General features: G+C 31.0%; 1 protein-coding gene across 1 annotated transcript; it reads right to left on the minus strand.

Annotated features, from left to right (window-relative positions):
* Positions 1-954: 954 nt before the first annotated feature.
* On the minus strand, positions 955-14,880 carry LOC145315938 (MKRN2 opposite strand protein). The gene is made up of 8 exons (XM_080156109.1): positions 14,831-14,880; positions 10,404-10,610; positions 8,531-8,615; positions 7,937-8,027; positions 7,597-7,664; positions 2,565-2,647; positions 2,160-2,247; positions 955-1,118 (listed from the first exon to the last, which is right to left on the minus strand). Exons 1-8 carry the CDS (start codon positions 14,865-14,867, stop codon positions 1,082-1,084), a joined length of 696 nt encoding a protein of 231 aa, XP_080012235.1. The 5' UTR covers positions 14,868-14,880; the 3' UTR covers positions 955-1,081.
* Between the last annotated feature and the right edge of the window lie 1,213 nt (positions 14,881-16,093).

The raw sequence follows: 16,093 nt of genomic DNA on the forward strand, positions 1-16,093 counted from the left end.
CGTAGAATTAAAGCAAAGTATCTTATTTTTGTTAAATTTTGTTTTAATACAGAACTTCAGAAATACGACTGAATTACTTTATATTTTAAGTTGCTAAGAATTGAGGGTATAATCCCACGAATCAACGAGTAGATCACAGCCTCCCCCCCCCCATTTCCTTATCTAAAAAGTTCTACAAGCCCTTACTTAACAGAACTAACATAAAAAAAATTTCAGATCCATTGTAATTGAAGAGAAATTGCTCATATTATATCTTTCTTCATTATTTTATCATTGGTTTCTTTTATTTTGTGGCAATTTAGTAAAGTTTTTTTTTAGCATGAATTTCATATCTACATTTCTAGCTACCTTACCAAACATACTTGCAGAGGTGCTTCGCTTACAAAAAGCTTCCTTATTTAAATACTTACTTAATCCTATTAAATGTAGTTGAATTCAACCATACACTTCAAAAATTTTCAATGAAGACAAAATAAATAAGCAACAATTTTGTCATATTTAACAATTTTTAATCAACGGTTATTAATTGAAAGGTTGTTCTATAATAAGCAAATATTTCGTTTTGTCGTTTTGCCGTTGTATATTTTAACCCCCAAAAAAGTCAGAAATACATTTTCTGATATGATTTGTGAGCTTTTATTGATGTTGTTACCCTTGTTTGATTATAGACAGTTATCATTATTAATTGTTTATACTTTATTAAATTTCAATTAAAATTTAAAACTAATACATAATGATAGAATCTAATTTTTACATAAGTGTAAATTAATCAAAGATAACGGGATTAGACATTGTAAAATAAATTAATCATCCTTGAAATGTGATGCTGTGAGTATTGGTGCAAAAAATATGACGTAACAAAAAAAAATAGCCAATGAGAGTCCACTACCATTGCCGCCATTGGTCAATAACGGCCTCTCATTGGCTAATTGTTTTTGTTACGTCATAATTTTTGCACCAATACTCACAGCATCTTGAAATGTTAAAAAGTTCCAGTTATGATGGCTTTAAATGCCAGGAAGATTAATTTATCATCCATTGCACTTTCCCTCCCTATACAATAATTTTATGATGAATAATTTTAATCTACAACCATTATTCCCTGGTGATCTCTTACTTTCCTGATAACACATTTGGATAAAAATTTAAACTAAGTTTTTAAGCATTTTTAATGTGAACACTTGTACACATGCTAAACTTAACGTCTCTCTCAACTGAAAGCTATGTCTGACCTTATATAGTTTATTTTTATTTAAAGGCCAAATCTTTTAAAACTTCTCTTGCAAGCCTAGGAATTATTAAAAGCGAAGCTTTTCTATAATTAGGGTCGGTCCGTCCGTACGTCCGTCCGTCCGTAACGGATAGCTTTTTCGTTAATTTAGGCATGTTAGAATTGTCCTATCGATTTCAAACTTTGCATGGTGATTCCTGTAGTAGTTAGGTACGATTTAGAAAGCGTAGCAACTCTACAATCATTACCAAAATGTCCGTACGTCCATTTTAAACATGTTGATTTTTTTACTTTTTTAACAATAAATTTTTAGATGATCTAATTATCCGATCGATCTGATTTTTTGTATACTGATTCCTGGGACATCAAAGTACAATATTATAAGCGAAGCAACTCTACAGTTAAGTCCTAAAAATGTAAGTATGTCCATAAACATTATTCTGTATCAAGCAGTTTTTCAACAAATTTACTTACGATTTTGCATCGACTCTTATGCAATTTATATTCTGATTATTCAGTTCTGACATTATACAAGTGTTAATGTCCGTTTGTCCTACCGTTTCAGTGCTTCGCTTTTATGGATGTTGTCATCCTTGTTATTTGCTTAACCTACTTACAGAAAGTGTTATGCAAAGCTTAGAAACCCTAAACAGTAAACACCTAGGATTTGTCAATATAAAAAATTGAATCATATGTATTTTTAATGCCTAGGTTTAACAAGGACAAAAAATGTCTAAAATTTGAAAATTGTCTAAAAGGCAGCCAAGTATGATTGCCAAAGTTATGAAATGCTTACAAATTCAGTCGAGTCACTCAAATCTATCCTACAACACTTTTAAAGTAAATCTTTTTTTGAAAATTGACTCGGAAGAAGGGAGAGCCATAGTTATAGAGTAGCTGCGCCGCTAAAAATTATCCAAAGTTGTTATTCCTGTATAGCATGATGTACTTGGCTGCCATTACAGTTTTGGGTAGAATCAACTTCTGACAAAACTCCACCTTAGATGCAGCCCACCCTAGAAAATATATTTAAAATAAAACACAAAATGTTCACAATGTCTGTTGTATGTCTATAGTTTGAGAAAAATTGTAATACCTATCAATTTAGAAACTTGTCTCATTAGAGTGCAGAAAAGCGGCTAAGCAGTCAGGGAAAAATCTAACCACCAATCTATACACTATACATGATAGCATCTCACAGCAAAGCCTTAGAGAGAAAAGCTTGAACTGTCTCTGTACCTATATTATTTAATTACATATAGATGGACATTTTCATTGCAACAGACAGACGGACATACGTATGTAATGATAGAGTAGCTTGGCTTGTAATTACCTGTGAATGGAGCTTGATTAAGACTAGTTAAGAATGTGAGAACAAAGTTGAAACAATTGTTTTCGTCTTCGTCATAACTTTCCCTACAAATAAAAACAAGATTAGTTCTAATGTAAACCTGACGTCACCGAAACTGTCCCAATTTTGTATAACTTTTGCGGAACAAGTTCCAATTACGTCATATTTTTCTTTCCCGAAAAAGGGAGGGGGGGAAGAAAATCTCTTCAAAAGAGATGGGGAAAACCCCCTTTTCTCCCATCTCTTTTTTCTTCCCCCCTTCCCTTTTTTTTCTTTCCCCCTTCTCTTTTTCTGGAAAGAAAAATATGACGTAATTGGAACTTGTTCCGCAAAAGTTATACAAAATTGGGACAGTTTCGGTGACGTCTGTAAACCTATGCCTTTTTGAAAAAAAGTAAATGAAATTATCATCTGAAATGCAAATCTCCGTTTAAACAGACAGACACATCTTACTACATCGGCAGTTAGACATCCAATTAGTACATAGCAATATTTGAAATGACTTTATAATTCTTTTAGTGACAAAAATTGAAAATCCGTTGAAATAATTAACATTTTTGATATTTATATAGTCACACAGCTTGCAGAGCACAAACACACAGACAAACTTTAGAGGTCACTATCTTGAAGGTCCCAAGTCCCATTATAAAGGTAAAAATTAATTGCCTTATAAAATTACAAAAAAAATATTTATAAGCTTTAATTAAAAAAATGTTTCAACGCCTATGTTAGAATAGGGTATGCCAACAGACACATAGAAACATCTATCTTAACAAAGTGATTCAGTATTAAGTAAGTAATGTAACTTCTATGTATATTATAATATTTCTTAGCCTTATGAAAGAACTCTATTTCATAATTTAGAGAATATCTGAAAACATTAGCTTTGGGTCAGCCCTTTGTAGAGGGTATGACAGCTAGATGCTGACTTTCACGAAATTAATACTTTTATTGCATAACCCGATTACTGAGCTGCGCATAAGTAAGTTTATTTTCACGTACTAGAGCTGTCAATGTCGCTCAACTATACGCGGCTGAGGCGCGAGTGCCGAGCCCTGGTAATTCAATATAATGAGATAATACTATTTCATAAAATAGTATTAAAAATTAGAAAGCAAGAAATGAAAGCATCTACAACACAGTTTATTTACTTTAAAAGGCATCTCGTGACTAGAACCATCTCATTGATTAGATTTCAAAATGTGAGAAATTTAGAATGAAAATTCTCATGCTTTTGTAAAATGCTCTCGAACCAAAGAAAAAAATCGGATAGGAGACAATTTTATTTTAAATTTGATGCTTATTATTATTTGATATTAAACCGATTATTTCCTTAATATATAATTCAAAATTGATAACATAACATTATTTTTATTTAACTTTAGCATGGTTAAATACATTTAATAAAAATAGAAATTATTAATTGTAATACAAAAGTAAGGAATCACAAAGTCAACTAGGACCGTACAAATGCGTAATCCCTAATTTGTTTATAAGATTTTGTTTATACTTAGAGGTGTAGATATTTGTTGGTTAAGGATTTTAGATAATATTTTCTTTACAAAAAAACATATAAAAATTGAAAAAAAATTTAGATAAGGGAAAAATATTTTTTACTGAGTTATTACTAAAATAAAGAAGAAAAAAGAGTATAAAAAGAATAAGAAAAAAAGTATTGTATGTTTATATAAAAAACTTCAAACTAATATTTGTTTTAGAGATCGGCACTGGCTGTCAAAACATTTTTCAGAAAGCATATTAATCACATAAAGACTTTAATCCTTCAATCTGTTTTCTACAGCTAGCTGCAATTTCTGGTTGCGATTAGAATAATCATAAATATATTTCTTTACAGCAGCAGCTATACGCGCGGTTTTGAAGAATAAGTTCAGCTGACATTATTGAAACAATCCTCAGTCTTAGACGACTTAAAATAAGCGTCTATTTTAGTAGATTTTTTGATCTCTTTGTTTTTGACGCGGTTTGGGCTGGGATGCGACCAATCCCCTTCAACCAAACAGCGGATACACTACGTTGTATAATACGTTTGCTTTTGCTAGAATGCTTATGTGATTGCAATAATTTTATTTAAAAACTTATGAAAAAATGCAATAATATATATATTATATATAATAGATAAAAAATATTTTGAGAATTGTAAAAACTTTTAATCAGAAATGCATAACTCTATGTCTTTTGTCATATTTCACTTATATGGTTACAACATATTAATATTTTAAACGACAACATCTACAAAATTAAACTTTCAGACAAACGAACGTACATTGAGTGACGGCATACTTTTGACATTGAAAATACAGAATATCATTTTGAAGGCTTAACCAAAATTCTATGATAATCTAAAGTAAAACAAGTATTTCAAAATTCAAGTTAATAACTTAATAGAATAGTGTTAAAAAGTTAATTTTTGCTGTCTTAAAAGCTATGCATTTTTTTAAAAATGACAGAAGGAAATGGTTATAGATGTACTAAGCTTGCAAGATTTTACTTCAACGTTGAAATCGATAGGAAGTTTTGACATTCAAATATTCACGGTCAGAGTTATACATTAAATACAAACCAGGAATCTACAGGGATAAGACAATGGCCGATTAATTTATGTACAACTTAAATGATGGTACACAAAATTACCCCTTCTGTAGATTAAAATTAGTGGTTGAAACGTTTGAATAATCAACTTAATAAACCAGCCGATTAAAATTCACTAAAATCCCCAAAGTTGTTTAAACAACGAATTAGAAAACGTAATCATAAAATTTTGGGGACTCTGCAAACATAAATTTGGACATTAATATGAAAAAGCTTTGCTTTTAAATAATATAATAAATCAAACAGTTACACCAATGACTTAATTAAGTACTTATGAGTAATTAGGAACGATATAAAAACAAACAAATATTTCCAAAAGTAGCAACAACACCTAATGGAAATTCATCAATTTTCAGAAATTGACAATTTAGCACTTGTTTCATTCCTGCTGTTTTGTCTTTTAAATCTTTAAATTCTACTATTAACAAGAAAGTTAGAATCTAAGTACTCAGACGAATTGAATATCGGACATACCCTTCATATAGAGTAGCTTTTCTATAGAAATATGAAGTTTTAGACAAAATAACTGTTTGCTTCTAATTATATTGTTTTTAAAATGTCAGCCTCAAAAACAAGGAAATTTGTCCGCGAAGCTACTCTATAGTTGTCAATGACTGACTGTCCGTCAGTATGTATAATATATATATATAATATGAATGGAAATTCTCACATGAAGATTAGCTGATCAAAAAGCTTTCACTATTAGATTTGCTTTCGAATGTGGGTCCGTCCGTCCATAACGCCATGGAAAAGATTTAATTTTGTACAATAATATTTTCCTATCGTTCTGTTTTAGTTAAATCTATTACTATTTAACTAGGTATACAACAAAGTACATCTTTTTTTATAATTCCAATAAGTAGTTTAACAGAGATATTTATCGGGGTGCGGATCTCAAGGGGGTGAGAAAAGGACAAAGCAGAATGTACCAGTTTAGTATCATGGGTCCTTTGCTAGGCTACAAATTTATATTATCATCCTCGTAGGAAATATAAAATAATGATGATAATAGTTAAACTAGCGGAAAGAATGTGTGTATGTGTGCCTGTGTGTTTGTGTGTGTGCGTGTGTGTGTGTACACACGGAAAAGCTAAAATACTAATTAGTACAAAATGAGTTCCGGGCTGCCGCGGTGAGCAGCTGCTAATATTTTGTGTCTATTTGTCGGATTGTAGCCGCCAATTTGATAAGCCTTTAGCTTAAGGACATTGGTTTATAACTATTAACCAGGCTTAGCAGCCACCCATTAATAATTAATTAATAAGTCATTAATATGTTGAGAAAAAAAGGTATTTACCTTAAAGTGACTGTTTGTTAATCATTGACCCCCCCCCCCCTTATTTTGAGAGATAGGCAAAGGCCAAAAAATAACATAATCCCACCTTAATTCTTATTTATCGCAACAATGGGGGGGAGGGCATAGCTAGCATAGGCAATTTTTCTTTTAATATGGATAGACAGACCCATTATGTGATTCAACCATTAAAAAACAAACATTTCAAACAACCTTGATATAGTGTGCTCATAAAAACAAATGCATGTGCAGTTTCACAGTGTTCACAAATATAGAGATATGTAAATGGGCAAAAACTCTTTTATTTGAACGGTGACAGGAAGGAGAGGGGGGGGGGTGGTTAAGTGTGATTAGCTCCTCTAAAAAAAAACAATTTGGGCTGTAATTTTGGTGCAACTTTATTTTAAAAAAATATTAGATTTTACCCCATACCTCCATAAAAAAATTACCCCAATATTTCTTAATGTGGGAAGTGGAATCATTTGAGACCTTCAAAATCTATCGGCTGCTGAGATAAGCTGATATTGATTTGTCCGTATGTGGCAAAACGAAAATATATGAGATTTCCTCGAAATATGAATTTATTTTGCATATTACTATCCCTGTGTGTTACTGAATTATGATTGAATACATCTAAAATGAGATCATGAAGGAATGTCACCTTGATAAACACTTACATATTTACTGAGTAGGATGTATGTGTGAATGTCTGTTTGAGAAACAGATGAATTCCGATACAATATGAACAAAATAAAAAAGGTATTTTATCTTTTTCGAGACATGAATCTTCTAACTGTTCCATATAAACATTCTAAGCAGCATTAATTATATTAATCCTTCTTTAACATACAGAAATAAATTGGTGCTTCCCACAAAGTGCATATCGAGCTATGAAACCCCCTTCCCCCATTATATCTAAACTAAATTTAAAAGGGGATGGATTAGTTTTTTTTTCACATACCTAAACCTGCAAGGGCCCTTATTAACAAACAAACGAAAAATAACCCACTCCATCATTTTCAATTTATGAATAAATGTGGAGTTTGGGTGGGGTTTTTGCTCAACAAGGTACTTTAAGGGATGTTGCCAAATATTAATTAATTTTCTTACTTGCTAAATTTGTTAGAGGAGTATGTTTTATCTAAGCACAGGTCCCAATATTCTCCCCAATCAGGATCCTGAAAATATACAAATCAGATTAACCCTCAATTGTTTTCCATGATAAATTATAAAAATGTAAGTTGTGTTTCTATCAAAAATATTAATATTACACAAATAAAGAATTTTGTCGCCTGTTTGTAAAGATAATTAATCAAAAGATTTATATTTTCTAGCCGTTTTTAAGCAGATCTATTTACAAAAAAAGAATAAAAGGCAAACAAATTATTTTTCAAGTTTCATATTCCATCCAGCGCATATGACCATATTTAACAAATTGAAAATGGTGAACCTCGACAATATCTTGAAGAAGAGGGTCATCACCCAGATCAAGAACTAGACAGCTGTTCCACTCTTCAGCACGATCACACCGAAGACCACCTCTGTGTTAAAAATAGTTATTAAAAAAATATATTAACATAAGGATGGAATTTTTTGCTCGAGGATTTACTTTTTAGGAGAGGACAAATTGTTTTCATATTTATTTGCTATTATTTCAATGTAGATTTTACAATAAAACATATAATACAGGTCATTTGGTTGAATGTAGAAATACATAATATATCATAATTTCACCGCATGTTCCTAGGGTTACTAATTAAAAATTGTTGACTTTATAACTTTAGCTTGCACTCTATGTTTGCGTTAGATCCTGCCTCTAGCAACATATTCTTATGTTTATTATTTAGTATCAATGATTTATATAAACTTATGCTATATGTAAATATTCTTAATCTGTCATTATCACTGTATTTTAATATGTTGACTGAAATAAATATTTGATGGCAATAACTTTTTAATTTGATACTCATTGTAGATCTTAGGACATATGTACACTACTACATTCTACTACTTCATTAAGAGGGTAATAATTATAAGTAATTACCTGTCAAATTCAAATATAATTCCATCGCTATTTGTAATTGCAATATGAAGATTACTTTTGTTGGTATAGTCCTCCAAGAAATTACCTAAAATTAGTTAAATTTTTCAAAAAAAAAGAGAGCATTTTATTTCCTTTTTTACTGAGCGATTTAAACAGTGACTTGGACAAAACCACGGTGATTTTAATTTATCCAAATCATTTAATCAAACGCCAAAATCAACCATCAAATACCCCATTCACAAACTTAAATAAAAAGAGGAAGTACAACATGCAAACATTACATAACCACTTCTTTATAAAAATGGCTGTCTACACAATTGGAACCCATCAAATTCCAAATTATTTCTGAAACTTTTAAAATACATTAAAATTGGCTACGCACTGAATGTAAATAACCTATTATTACATAATTTTGATATATGTATACCTACTAATTTAAAGAAATTGTTTAACTAATGCATATTATTGTGATAATCTGAGTTTCCTAATAAAATAATTAAATTATTTCTTATTGTCCCATATGTTGGTAGCTATAATAATTGTAAGTATGCCTGTAGCAGTTTAAAATCATAAAAGGCAGTATGGGCGCCATTGTTTCTTTTCTTAAAACGCCAGAAATTTAATCTTAATATATTTAACTGACAAATTTTTGAAAATTGGACCATAAACACCAAAGATATGGGTAAAATTGTGAAAAATATAAAAATAGCCAAAAACCTGCAAAAAGGCAGTTTGACTGTCATTGTTGTTTTTTTCAAACGACAGGAAATTTAATTTTGATATCTTTAACTGAAAAATATTCGAAAATCGGACTATAAACACCAAAGATAAGGGGGAAAATGTGAAAAATATAAAAATAGCCAATAACCTGCAAAAAGTCAGTATGACCGTCATTGCTGTTTTCTTAAAATGACGGGAAATTTAATTTTGATATCTTTAACTGAAAAAAAATCGAAAATCGGACTATAAACACCAAAGATATGGGGGAAAATGTGAGAAATATAAAAATAGCCAAAAACCTGCAAAAAGTCAGTCTGACCGTCATTGTTGTTTTCTTTAAATGACGGGAAATTTAATTTTGATATCTTTAACTGAAAAAATTTTGAAAATCGGACCATAAATACCAAAGATATGAGGAAAATTTGGAAAATATAAAAAAAAGCCTAAAACCTGCTAAAAAGCAGTCCGACCGCCATTGATGTTTTATAGTTAATTGTGCTTCTTATTGATGGGAATGTTGTCAAAAAATTTCAGCTCTCTATCTTTTATAGGAGCCGAGAAAATCACGTTTCCCCCAATTCATTAATTACGGACGGACAGACGGACGGACGGACGGACAGACGGACAGACGGACGGACGGACGGACAGACGGACAGACGGACGGACGGACATTGTGAATTATAGAGTAGCTTCGCTACTAAAAATAGGGTGGAAGATTTTTCACCAAGTATTTCAAAATCAAATTTGACTTCAAATTATTTGAGATATATCACATGGCATTTGAACTAGTTTAATTATGGTATGAAACAGCCATTTCAGAAGAAATACTCCCCATTTTTTCTTGGCAAAAAGCCCTTTCAGTTTTATAAATTACACTTACAAGATTGAGACACAAATTTGTTTTTAGCACAAATAGTAAGTGAGTAATCCCAACTACTTTGAATTCATTATCAGGTCATCAATGTTCAATATCAAGTCAGGAATACTGCGGTTTAGAGTGGCTTATTCTTCGCATAATCAGCTATTCTCCTTGCTTATTGGATTACCGTTTTAGGCCTCGCAGTTGACTGTGATCACCGCGGCTGACACTGTAAGAATTTGGCTCAGGCTGAGGCTATGACTGCCGAGCCCTGCTTGTAAATTAGTTACTAACCTTTCGTTGGTTTTATCACAATAGAGCAGGGAAAGTCTGTGGCACGTTGGAAGGGAGAGGGAACGGCGAACGGGGGGATCTTCAGCTGACAATTGAATATTGGTGTGTCACATATTAAACAGCAGCTGGGCAGCTCGTCCATAGAAAATATTCTTTTCTCACAGTGTTCAAAGCATAATATTGATCTCTTTAATTTCATTGCATCTCCTAAAAATAAAATAAAATGTAAATATTTTTGAAAAAAAAGTTTGATAACATTTTTTCTGTTTGTGAGTAGTAAGTTTATAATCAATTTAATTTCAGCTGGATTATGTATAAGATTAACAAACAATTAATAGACGTCCGAGCAAAGTGAAACACTGAGTAAATATTTATTGGTAACCAGAATTATCAAAGAAAATTAGGCCAAGAAAAAGCTCCGCTACATGTGTATGTTTTCATCATTGTGGTATAAATAACTATTTGAAAGGTTTATGTTTATTAAAGTTATGACACATTAAGTTTGATGAAAAAATAATTGGTTAGCCCCAAAGGATGGAACTAAAAACATAATGTTTAAAGTCTAATCAGAAAGTATAAAAGAAGGATAATAATACTAAACCGCTCTGGGCCAAGTCATGATATTTAAAACTATATATTCTAAAATATATCAAAAGTACACAACATCTAAATAAAAGTTATGGGTGGCCAATATTTATAAGCATACAACCAATAACAATTATGTCCATAAATACAAAAAAAAATAAATTATTTAACATAAAAATGTTCATATGCAACTGAAAAAATTTACTCTTCAGTAAAAGGATTGAAAGCATTAATTACAAGAATATTATAATTTGGTAAAAATGAGACATGGTTAAAAGTTGCGTATATCACAAGAGTATGGTTTACATTTTTTGATATATTCTAAAAGTTAAATAGTAGAAAATGTAATTCTTTTGATTATATGCTGTATTAATTCAAATATTAGAACAAACAATAAAACAAAATATTAGGAGTTTAAATGCAATTCGAGAAACAACTTCCTTTTATAAAACTTTGGCCATTTTTCCATCTGTCAATCAGGTGGTTTCTTGAAGGGACATATAGACAGATATTATTGTACACTCAATTATTTAGAGAAAGTTTGTGTCACGACTCTTGTTCAAGTTATTATAATATGATTAGGATTGATTACAGTTTATAATATCATATGTTAAATTCAAATAATAGAGGGGTAATCATTGTCAAAGTTGGTTTTGACTCATATCAAAACATTTGTTGTAATTTTTTTTATAAATATTGATAAAACGCAGTTGCTCTTTTTATTTTCTTAATTCTTTTCACTGTATATCTTTATCTGTAACTTAAACATGAATTATGTTTTTTCAATAATGCGATAAAACTATATAATGTAAGCCTATTTTTAATTTGATCCTAACTAACCTAAAGGCGACATATTAAATGAACCAAAAATTCAGAGATCACTTATTAAAACCTTTAAGAGAACAATCCCTTTAGGCCAAGGGGTTAATTTTTGTATTTCTTGATCCTTGACTTATTTTGGCACAGCCTATTTGAAAGTATAACCAAAATATAAACAACAAAGCCTACATCAATTTAAAAGAAATATTACAAGTGTAACAAAGAATTGGGTTAAAGGTGTAACTTTTTTTAAGCGAAGCTACTAAACAAATATCTTTTTTTGTTTTTTTAGGTTTTATTTAGTATTATTGCTTTGTTGTGATTAGTTACTTCGCCCCTCGCCTCTGACGACTTGAATCAAATTATGATATTATATTTTTCCCCGACTATATTTCTTAAGGGAGTTAAACTAGTCATCTAATCCCCGTGTTTAGCTTAAAACCTGCCGAAAACATTGAAATCAGTAAGTATTTTACAAAATCTTACTGTACTTATTCCTGCTACTTTGGTCAACAGTGTAAAAAAAGGTTAACATTCATATTTTCTTTATGTACATTTTATCTATAGGTATAACATTGTTTACGATATTTTATTATTTACTACGAACTGATATCTAAACTCTAAGCTTTGACTATATAAATATTATAATCCTTGTTAAGTAAAATTAATAAATCAAAGTTTTCAAACACTAACGGTATAACATTAGTGCGTCTATATGGTTAGTTTAATAGCCCAAAAAGCTAGGCTGGGGTTGGGGTTGAGGAGTTGCGGTGGATGAAAAAATTCGCAAGTTTTAACCATTTTTGATATTTTTCACCTAACAACAAAAAATGGTTTTAAATAATTTTAAAATGTACAGGAATGTGCGAAAGGTAGGGTTATAATGGTATCAGAACCCTTTCCCCTGAGAAATCCTTTTCTACATCTAAATATTTATACTAAACCTCACTCATTTTATTTATGTCATTATGCGTGCATTTAAAAAAAAAAATTGAAATAAGAATTGCATAAATGCTGCGCTTCAAAAAGATGAATGTAGCTCGGCGCATGAAACGGAAGGCGGAACTGATATATTTCACTCTGAATGACTCACTTCGTGCGCCTAGGTAGTAGCGCAGCTACTCTAGAAATGTGTTCTGTATGTCAAAATATCTTTTTAGATTTTCAGAGTTCTACAATCTACATTCATCAATATTTAAAGTTATACTCTTTTTATCCTTTTTTGACACAATCGAAAGCCATACTTTAAAACTATCCACAAAAAAAAACAATTTGTGAACGTCGCTTTTATGGACATTGTCTTTATTGTTTTATCGTACAGCGTAGTAAAGAATGAGAAGCGCATTATCTTAAATGAGGTGGAGTAGTTAATGGACACTTAAAACAAGGAATATTGAGTAAATTAACCATCAAAATAATGTGCACGCCCTCGGAATCATGTTCTTGATAAACTTGTTCATTCATTCCACAAAATATAAAGTTAAACAAATAAATCTTGGCAAATAAAATAGTTTGTTTTTTTTGTTCTTGATATCTTTTAGGCAGGGTCATGTATCCGCCAAATTGTTTTAAAATTGGGTGTAATATTTAACATTTAAATTTTTTTTTTTCTAAACAAGACTGTGCTGTTTTATCAACTCTTTACCGTGGGGATGTATCTTAGACCCCCCCCCCCTGCTCAATTTAATAAATATCAAAGATATAAATTTTCTTACATTTTACATTACTTTAAAAAAAATTAAAAATCCCTTCATACTGGCGGCCACAGGTGCCATCCAAAATCCAGGTACATTTTATAAGGTGTCTTTAAAATACAACAATTTAACATGCAACAATAATAAACAAAATTAATACAATTTTGAATAATGAAAAATTTTGGTTTCCAATATGATCTACACTTCAAAGTCCCTCCTCACTGTTTAGCATCTAAGTTTACATACCATACTGATAATTAATAGAATTGGATCAAGTCAAGCTGAGTATGCCAATAGCCTGTTTTGGCACACGCTACTTGACTTGGGGGAATATTGGCATACTCTACTTGACTAGGGGGAATATTGGCATACTCTACTTGACTTGGGGGAATATTGGCACACTCTGCTTTACTTGTCAAGATATACTTTTTTCTAAATTTTTGAAATAATTTATGTATATATACTAGCGGCTCCACCCCCGACCCCCCCCCCTTCTCCTTGATGTCTCTAGGGGCATTTGAGGGAAGGGGAGAGCTGAAAATCTCCTTTACATTTAAGTTTTAAAAAGAAAAACTATTGTAACAAAATCATAGTATTTTAAAGGACCAATAAGAAGCTTCATTGAAAGAAGAACTATAACAGTCCATTGATTAGAGAGATCTTTATTTTTGAAATTTTAATTAAGGCTAATTTTCGTAACTTTTCTACTTCTTGGAATAGAGAGCTCCTAGTTGCTAGGGACGCAACTGCTAGTTTATATATTTTACGTACATAAAGTAGTAAATTTGTAGGTTGAATTATTATAATATAAATCGGAAAATATGTTAAATTCATCTTTTTTAAATTTTTTTTGTCATGCTGCTTTGTTTGATAAACTATTGGCATACTATGCTTTACTTGATGAAATATTAGCACACGCTACTTGACTTGGGGGAATATTGGCATACTCTACTTGACTAGGGGGAATATTGGCACGCTTTGTTTTACTTGTTGCCATTGGCACACTCAGCTTGACTTGATCCATAGAATTGATTAACAGTATAAGGCACAAACAGATAAACAGGTTACTTTACAGAACACAGTAAAAGTGTCGGACTGATAATGACGTAAAAAAATTTGCCAATGAGAGGCCATTATTGACCAATAATAAAATTTATAGTGGCCTCTCATTGGCTAATTTTTTTACGTCATAATCAGTCCGACACTTTTACTGTGTTCTACTTTACACTATCGTTAGAAAGGTCTGGAGCTGTATTATTGCGGCAGTCCCACCACCCTAACAAGTACCATTTTTTTGTGTAAACAATTGTGAACTGAATATGAAAATACCTTCAACTGTATTTTCTTCCTCAATGTCTCTTTCCATTTTTATCTGAAATAAAAACAATTTCTTGAGATAAAAATAACAAAAATAACCAACTATGTAGAAATTTTTTTGTACTTTCACACCAAGTTTGCCAAGTGATCATTGGAAAGGTTTTTACAAAGACTAGGCTAAATAACTCCCACGCAATTAATAAGCATTGTGAAGCAAAGAACCTCCTAACTAAGATAGGTATACCTATTAACTAAGATGGGCATACCTAGGTCCTACATAGTTGGATGTGATTCCAGCTAATTTGTGTCGCCTTTAGGATGTAAAATAAGATTAATTATATAAATAATAAAGAGATAATATCTCTAAAATTAGCCAGTGAAGCTTACAATCCGTCCCCCTTCCCACAGATTATTTTAAAAGTTATAAGTTTGATTGGTGCATCCCCATAGTAGGCCGTTAGGTAAGATGTAAAAAGAGAACTTGCCATTACTGAGCGATTTTCACCTTCACTCTTGAAGATACCAAACTTTTCTTCACCCTGACCTGGTAGCCGGGGTAGGTTTATATGGCCCGGTCATGTTTAGAAGGAAAATACCAATGAAGAATATTGTTGCCAGGAAACAAGTAATTAAACAATAACAACATTTTGTGGCAGCACGGTTACTATATATTCTATGGCATGTTTGTATGTTCAACATCAGTTCATCAGTTACACATAAATTTGATTAAGATATTGATTTTTTTAGTTTTGCTCAAACTGTATAACATTAATCACCGAGGAGGTCTGATGACACATTCTTTAAAAAATGTATTGCCTTTGAACAACATCCAACTGTTCGTTTTACTTTACTAGAAATTATGTCTCTGCGCTACCAATTGTCGTTATCTTTCTAGTTTTATGTTGGATGTAAAATACTGAAATTTGATGGGAAATCATGTTCAAGTTTTCCAATACAACACGTTGCAAGTTACAACAAAATCTTTGAGAAATTTTTAAGCATCGAAAAATTATGACTCGACTCAAGTTTTTGAAAATCAAATGGTAATTTTATAAATTATTTTTGATTTGGTGAAGTTGAGAAGACTCATTAAAATCATTTGATGATTTTCAAAAAAATCTTTTAATTTTATGCTTTAAAAATTGCCCAGTTCTTGTTTTTTTTAACATCTAAAATCAACTATATTTGAATTATGAAATGGATAAAAACTTAAAAACAAGCATATGAACATGTACAGTGTACAATTTTTATTGTGCATAGTGTACAAAGAAGCTC

Source organism: Acartia tonsa, chromosome 4 (assembly GCF_053477335.1).
Source record: "Acartia tonsa isolate MP-2025a chromosome 4, ASM5347733v1, whole genome shotgun sequence".
Classification (NCBI taxonomy): domain Eukaryota; kingdom Metazoa; phylum Arthropoda; class Copepoda; order Calanoida; family Acartiidae; genus Acartia; species Acartia tonsa.

Coding starts and splice junctions, on each gene's coding strand:
- LOC145315938 (XM_080156109.1), bottom strand. CDS start 14,867: ATGGAAAGAGACATTGAGGAAGAAAATACAGTTGAAG. Junction 7,665..7,936: donor TTCTTCAAGATATTGTCGAG/GTTCACCATTTT, acceptor GTATATTTTCAG/GATCCTGATTGGGGAGAATA. Junction 2,648..7,596: donor TCCTCTAACAAATTTAGCAA/GTAAGAAAATTA, acceptor TTTTATTTGTAG/GGAAAGTTATGACGAAGACG.